Source organism: Epinephelus lanceolatus, chromosome 11 (genome assembly GCF_041903045.1).
Source record: "Epinephelus lanceolatus isolate andai-2023 chromosome 11, ASM4190304v1, whole genome shotgun sequence".
NCBI lineage: Eukaryota > Metazoa > Chordata > Actinopteri > Perciformes > Serranidae > Epinephelus > Epinephelus lanceolatus.
In genome coordinates this window covers 1,427,620-1,435,885 of record NC_135744.1, presented here as the reverse complement: position 1 = coordinate 1,435,885, position 8,266 = coordinate 1,427,620, and the positions used below count along the sequence as shown (strand labels likewise).

The 8,266-nt window shown below is 44.2% G+C and overlaps 1 protein-coding gene across 1 annotated transcript; it reads left to right on the top strand.

Annotated features, from left to right (window-relative positions):
• Nucleotides 1–301: 301 nt before the first annotated feature.
• LOC144464624 (uncharacterized) lies at nucleotides 302–3,090 on the top strand. Its single transcript, XM_078172155.1, has 3 exons — nucleotides 302–500; nucleotides 1,128–1,457; nucleotides 1,697–3,090. The coding sequence occupies exons 1-3, from the start codon at nucleotides 302–304 to the stop codon at nucleotides 2,044–2,046; spliced, it is 879 nt and encodes a 292-aa protein (XP_078028281.1). The 3' UTR covers nucleotides 2,047–3,090.
• Nucleotides 3,091–8,266: the final 5,176 nt, after the last annotated feature.

The following is an 8,266-nucleotide window of genomic DNA, read 5'->3' as shown; positions in this document are numbered from 1 at the left end:
TGAGGGCAACCAACCATTTTCTGTGGTTGAGACACCATCCTTCAAGACTATGATAGAAACCTTGCAACCTCATACAGTAATGACAAGGAAAACGTTATGCACAAGAATTCAGGAAGCTGCAAAACACAAGAAGAGCATAATCATCAAAAAGCTGAGTGCTGTGAACTATGTTGCTACCACAACAGACTGTTGGTCTGCCAGACAACGTAGCTACTTAGGTGTCACCTGTCACTGGATAGACAACACCTCACTGGAGAGGCACTCTGCTGCATTGGCTTGTAGACCTGTCAAAGGCTTGCACATGTTTGACGTCCTTGCTGCCGCATTAGAGGAAATACATTCTGAGTACCACATCAGGGAAAAAGTGACCAGGACGACAACAGACAGTGGCTCAAACTTCCTGAAGGCCTTTCGATTATATGGTGAGGAGAAAGAGGAGGAAGCCACCAATGTACAAGAGGAGAGTGACTCCACCCTTGATGATGCAACAGCAGATGAGAGTGAGTCAGAGGTGGAGTATCAAGATGTGTCTGCTATTCTGGATGACAACACAGGCCTTGAGTACCAACTTCCAAGGCACCAAAAGTGTGCATGCCATCTCCTCAATCTTATATCCACAGTTGATGCCACTGCTGCAGGAGGAGCTGCCAACGAAACCTACAAGAGGCTGTCTCGGTCTGCTTTTGCAAAATGTCATGCTCTTTGGAATAAAACCAGCAGGTCAACCATGGCTCATGAAACAGTGGTACGTGAATGCAAGCTGCAGTTTCTCCGACCCAATCAGACACGTTGGAGCTCCCTGTTCCTCGCTGTGGAAAGGATTGTGCACATCCACAGAGAGCAAGGAGAACAAGCAATTTGCAATGTCTGCACAGCAATAAAGATAAAGATGTAAGTTGACAAAACTTATATTTTGTTTTTAAAGAATAATAAAAATAAATGAGCCTTGCTGATTAATGAGTGAATCCACCTGTCTCAAGTAACTTAGTTTTCTTTGTATGGTGGTGTGACAATTGTGGATGATTTGAATGAATTTTATTTATTTGTGTATTTAACATGGACAATGTACAATAAATACATTGTACCAGGAATAGCTAGTCATTTTTTTATCGTTACATCTTTTATAGGTGATGTGACTAGGTTCAGTCCAGCTGAAATGGGATTTTTGGTCGAGTATGCTGCTGTGATGAAGCCTGTTGCCATGGCCCTTAACATCCTCCAAGGGGACTCATCTGTGCATATGGGCTTCCTGCTGCCATCACTTTACCAGTTGAGGGACAAGCTGAAGAGGCTGGAGTCATCTTGCAAAATATGTACACCTCTTGTTCATGCCCTGCAGAGAGGGATCCAGAAATGTTTTGGGGACATCATGAAAGAGCCTGAGCTGATTGCAGCAGCAATACTCCTACCAAGATTCAGAACATCCTGGACCACTGAGGAGAACATCTTAAATGCTGGTAAATATACTTGTTTATCAATTCAAATGTGAACCAGTAGACATTGACGCATATAAATCTGTATAATGTTACTGTCATTTAGGATTATAGTGTGTCAGTGACAAACCACAGGGTGGCAATAGTTAGAAGCTCAGGTAGCTTTTAATGTCAAAATGTCAGCAGCTTGACAGCATATACAGTAGAAGGGTAAGAATAATGTGCAGACCTAATTATTTTGAAAACGATTTATCTTGCCACAGGCCTTGACTACATCAGAAATCACCTTGACACCGACTTGGATGATGTCACCAGCACCAGCCTCTCTGATGAAGACGACTTCTTTGCATCCATGGAGTCAAGAAAGTCACAAGTAGGAGAGCTGGAGAGGTACCTTTCATGTCTGTCCACTGCAGGTATGGATCTACTCCACACCTTTCCTCACATCAAGAAGCTGTCACTCAAAGTCAACACAGGTCCTCCTGCATCTGCAGCCTGTGAGAGACTTTTCAGTCATGCAGGACTCCTGTTCACTGCTAAACGATCACAGCTTCACTGCAAGAACCTTGAGAGCCAACTACTGTTGAAACTTAATAGTCACATCACTGAGTGATTCTTTGGTGAAAATGTTTGTTTCTGCATGTTTTATCACAAACACACAGACTCAAACACACACAAGCACAGTTTGAGAGTTTATGGGCTGCTTTGTTCTAGTTCTGCCTGCTGAGCCACATGCACAAAGAGTTTATGGGCTGTCTTGTTCTAGTTCTGCCTGCTGAGCCTGGTGAAAAAGTAGAAAGGTTTGGAAATTTGTGTTACGATGAAGCAGAATTCGAGGCCTGGAGTTGGGCCTGGTGGCTCCCGACCTTGTCTTCAACTTTCAGATTAAGCTTACTTTCTTTTCTATTAAATACCTTATACTCAAGTATTCTGTAGTCAAGGAATCACTGGAGAGTTTAATGTGCTAGCACGCAACAACGCATACAACTCAATGAGTCAAGCTCCGGAGCAGGACTGAAGTTTCACTTTCTGTGCACTCTCTTTTATGCTGGTGAAGATTCTATTGAATCTTCACCTTTTTTCTTTAATCCTGCCCACCTGAGCCCGAACATAGTGGTGTCATGGTTTTTCCCTTTTTCGCCGAAGCCAATTTTAACTGTGTCATCTTTTCTGAGCAACCTGGGTACGATTCATATTTCCAGGCCATATTAGGCCGGTCTGGAATTCCCCAAACTTTCCCACCATTATGTTTGATTCCAGTCTAACGCTATTTTTTAAAAATAATGCACATTGAATCCTAGGCACTTTCCACTTCAGTCTTAAGTGCTTACATGCTATACATAGACAGATGAGTGTGTGTGTGTGTGTGTAATATGTGGATAAATGATACAGCAAATCAATGTGTGACTGGGTGTAAGTGAACAGAGTACATTGCCTCGACATGTATTTTAAAGGTCAACTTGAGGACAAAGCATAAGATCAAACGAGTACATTACACTACATTTTAGATCAAACGAGTACATTACACTACATTTTCCCCCTTTGGGGCTAACATGTCCCACTAAATGGTGGGGAAGAAAATATATATTCCCCCCTTTGGGACTGAAAGGTCCCATTCTACATTCCGCACAAATCATCAAGCTAGCAGAAAGAAAAATATATATTCCTTCCTCTGGGACTGCAAAGGCCCATTCCACTCAAGCAATTAGCTAGACATCACACATGACTAAATTCTACTGCTTATAGTTTTATCTAGGCACAACAAGGGTAAGACACTCAATCAGTAGTGACGTTCTATCACAGTGCTCAGTCTAAAGAATACAAAAGTGTTTGTTAAGAGTAGTGCAACACACAAGATAAATAATAGTGGGATATATCATCACTCCAGTGAATTCATAGTTATATAACGATTACATCGAGTAGGACACTCTAGTGATCCTGCAACTGCTGATATAGCACAGTCACTGGTCAGTGGAGACATAAGCTGACGCCCCGGCCACATGCAGACAACGGTAGGCTGCAACCTGATCGTTCAGCAGCTCAATCTCATGTTGCATCTTTCGGTAGGTTGCCAACTGCCTCTGCAGGTCACGGTTGTCTCTCGTCAGGATGCTGAGTTGAGCGCGCAGGGTGACCTTCTCCTGTTGGTCCTGCTCGTGTTGTGCCTTCAGGGCCCAGCGGTTTTCTATCATCAATAAATCAATCAATCAATTTTATTTATAAAGCCCAATATCACAAATCACAATTTGCCTCACAGGGCTTTACAGCATACAACATCCCTCTGTCCTTATGACCCTCGCAGCGGATAAGGAAAAACTCCCCCCAAAAAAAAACCCTTTAACGGGGAAAAAAAAATGGTAGAAACCTCAGGAAGAGCAACAGAGGAGGGATCCCTCTTCCAGGACGGACAGACGTGCAATAGATGTCGTACTGAACAGATCAGCATAATAAATTAACAGTAATCCGCATGACACAATGAGACAGAGAGAGAGACAGAGAGAGAGACAGAGAGAGAGATGCAGGTAATGACAGTAGGTTACAACAACATTATTGAAAGTAATAATATTATAGTTATAGTTGGCTGGCAGTATACATGTGTGACAATAGTCATATGTGTATAATAACAGTAGAAGTATGACTGATGACTAATGATGGCAGTAGCAGCAGGAGGCATCTGGCAGGACCACGGCAGCAGCACAACCACACACGTCACGCTGTCCAGGCACCGCTGCGATATGAGTTAATCTGAGAGACAGTGGAGCACAAAGGCTCCGGAGAAGAAGCCGAGTTAGTGACATCCAGAATGGCTGAGTTAGCAAGATGCAGTAATAGAATACGAGAGAGAAGGAGAGAAGGTGCCCGGTGTATTATAGGGGGGTCCTCCAGCAGACTAGGCCTAAGTCAGCCTAACTAGGGGCTGGTACAGGGCAAGCCTGAGCCAGCCCTAACTATAAGCTTTATCAAAGAGGAAAGTCTTAAGTCTAGTCTTAAATGTGGAGATGGTGTCTGCCTCCCGGACCGTAACAGGAAGATGATTCCACAGGAGAAGAGCCTGATAGCTGAAGGCTCTAGCTCCTGATCTACTTTTGGAGACTTTAGGGACCACGAGTAACCCTGCGTTCTCAGAGCGCAGTGTTCTGGTGGGATAATATGGCACTATGAGCTCTCTAAGATATGATGGAGCTTGACCATTTAGAGCTTTATAAGTTAACAGTAGGATTTTAAATTCAATTCTGGATTTTACAGGGAGCCAGTGCAGAGAAGCTAAAACAGGAGAAATATGATCTCGTTTCTTAGTTCCTGTTAGTACACGTGCTGCTGCATTCTGAATTAGCTGGAGAGTTTTTAAGGACTTACTAGAGCTACCTGATAATAGAGAGTTACAGTAATCCAGCCTAGAGGTAACAAAAGCGTGGACCAATTTTTCTGCATCTTTTCGGGTCAGGATAGGCCTAATTTTCGCAATATTACGCAGATGAAAAAATGCAGTCCGTGAGGTTTGTTTTAAATGAGAATTAAAAGACAAATCTTGATCAAATATTACTCCGAGGTTTCTTACGGTAGTGCTAGAGGCCAGAGCAATGCCATCTAGAGAAACTATGTCATCAGATAAAGAGTCTCTGAGTTGTTTGGGGCCAAGAACAATAACTTCAGTTTTGTCTGAATTTAACATCAGCAAATTGGTGCTCATCCAAATTTTTATGTCTTTAAGGCAGTTATGGAGTTTAGTTAATTGATTACTTTCTTCTGGCTTCATCGATAAATACAACTGAGTATCATCCGCATAACAATGGAAATTTATAGAGTGATTTCTAATGATGTTACCTAAAGGAAGCATATATAGAGTAAATAGGATTGGTCCGAGCACAGAACCTTGCGGAACTCCAAAACAAACTTTGGTACGTAAGGATGATTCATTATGAACGTCAACAAACTGAAAACGATCAGATAAATAAGATTTAAACCAGCTTAGTGCAGAACCTTTTAGGCCAATTAAGTGATCCAGTCTCTGCAGTAGAATTTGATGGTCAATTGTGATTTTGTAGGTGGCATGGCGCAGTTTGCGTAGTCTTGGTCGCAACTCTAGGGGGAGGCTGCTCACTAGGTGGCGGTAGGGTTTTAAAGGAACATCATGGAGCTGGGTTCGCAGATCATCCACGAGCTGCTTGTATCCCTCCGTGGTGGGCTTCTCATTCTGCAAATCGCGGAGGTGCCTCTCCACCTCTTCAGGACACACCTCATACTCGCATTGCAACAAGACTCTGGTAGCTCGGGGCATTGGTTTCTGTGGCAGGGGTGTGCGTATGTTCACTGGCGGGGATTGTGGTGGGTCCGGCATTGGCTGGGGCTCACTGATAGGTGGGCTGGTTGGAGAATAGGATGCATGTGCAGGTGTCGGCCTTTCTGCATCTGTTTAGGGATCCTCCTCTGAGGATGAGGATGCCTCAGAGGCTGGCTCAGGCAGTGGTGCCATCCACTGCTTGCCTTCAGGAGCGTCATATTGCAGAGGCTGCATCACCATGGAGGTTGATCGGGACTCGAGTACAGTTGACACCATGCATCGAGATGAGGAAGGCCCCATGCTGTCTGGGCGTGTCTCCCACGGGCTCATCATTTGGCTTGAGCCTGGTCGGGTCACATCGTACACGTTGATAGTGCTGGGGGGTTGGTTGAAGGTTCTCTGGCCTGACATCCTTCCTGTCGCTGTCGATCCCCATTCCATCATGGCCATTCCCTGGCCTGGAGTCTCAAGTGGGAGCTGGGTCTCTGGCATGGCACGTTGTGAGTTGTCTGTGGGGTTGAAGGGGGTCTGGTTCGGGGTGTACATCAATGGCGGCTGCATGAGCGGAGGCGTGTAGGTCACTGGCGAGGTCATCGGGGCATACTGGTACCAGTGGGCTTCAATGGGGCCTCCTCCTTGGGGCGCATATGGGAGTGGGGGTCGGTTGATCAGCCTGGGGGATGGGTTGGGGTGGTCGGGGTGCCCCTGCATGGCTGGGCGCTCCTGGTAGGCCAACCCGGGGTGGCACCCAGGGCTCTGCTGGTTTGGATACGGGGTTCTCCAGTTGCTGGCCATGCTCTGCACCCACAGTGGTGGAAAAAAGTTTTCGGACGCCCTTAAAATTTTACACAGTCTCAAATATTATCATGAAATATTTGTGGAAAAATCTTTTTTGTGTTTCAAAAGGTGTGGCTGCATTAGACAGATACAAACAAATACAAATTATATTTTTGTTTATTGTTTACAAGAAAAACTAACAAAACTAAATTCTTGACAGTTTCAATATGTCAGTTCTCAACATTGTCAGTATCAAAGTCAACAAATAACAGAGAATGTGTTCAAAACTGAACAAAAAATAAATAAACCATCACATCATCAAATTAATATTTAGTAGTCCTGCCATTGGCACGTAGTAGAGCTCTAATCCTGGCTGGCATGTTCCCCACGAGCCTTTCACACTGTTGAGGGGTAATCTTGTCCCATTCTTCTTGAATTACTGCTTTTAATTCTTCTAAATTCTTTGGTTTATGCTTTGAAACAGACCTTTTGATAATCCACCACAGATTTTCAATGAGGCTCATGTCCGGGGATTGAGCTGGCCACTCTAAGACCTGGATACTGTGCTCCTGCAGCCAAGTTCTACTGGCCTTGGATGTGTGGCAAGGGGCATTATCTTGTTGAAATATCTAGTTCCCATCGAGAATGGTACAATACTTGGTAGAGTTCAATGTGCCATCACAAACAGTGAGATGACCAACACCAGCAGCACTCATGCATCCCCAAACCATGATACTGCCTCCACCATGCTTGACAGTAGGTACTGTACATGCTGGAGATAATGCTTCGCCTGGCCTTCTGCGTACCCTCACATTAGTAGGGGGAAGATAAAGCTGGAAACTGGACTCATCTGACCACAAAATCTTCTTCCAGTTCCTGGCTGTCCAGTTCTTGTGTGCCTGGGCCCAACGACGCTGGGCTAACCTCTGTCTCTCATTGATCAGGGGCTTCTTGATAGTCTTGTAGGACCTTAAGCCATGATCTAAAAGTCGGCCATGTACAGTGCGGGTGGAACACTGGACACCAGTTTGGTTTGACCACTGCTGCTGAAGCTCCTGTGATGTCATTGGGCGGTTTTGCCTGCACATGCGGATCAGGATGCGGTCATTTCTTGCTGAAGAAACCCTTGGACGCCCAGATCTTGGTTTGTCTTCCAAGCTGTTGGTTCGTCTGTATTTCTGCAAAGTGTATCCAACTGCTGAAGGACTGCATCTGCACTTCCTGGCTATCTGGCAGCAGCTGTACCCTTCCTGGCTGAGAATCTTTATCTTCAGGCGTGTTTCCTGCGTTAGGTTCCTTGTTTTAGCCATTTTTGTGTCTGAAGAACTTTCAAATGTGCTGGCTTTATGTAGACACGAAGCTTGGCAACAAAAATTGTGTCTTTTGATAAAAAGAACGACCTTCATCACTGGTACCAAAATGACCCAATACTCAAAATTTCTTATGTATTTTTATGGAACCAATCAATTTTAAGTTTTTAATGGCTTTTTTAGGATTTATTTAGTATTTTGGCTGTGACTGTACTAAAAGAAATTGCACTTGAAGACCTAAGAGTGATTATCAATGCAGTATTTCACAAATGCATGAGGTGTCCGAAAACTTTTTTCCACCACTGTATCTACATGTGACATTTTTAGTTCAATTCATTTTCCTCTCTTTTCTCCTCTCCCTACTAATCACCCAGTAATATAGACAAACTATATAGATTAATTAGTTGATTGTTAGTAGTGGTTTGGTAACAGCAAGGGTTATCTGAGTCTGTTGTGCCTATAGG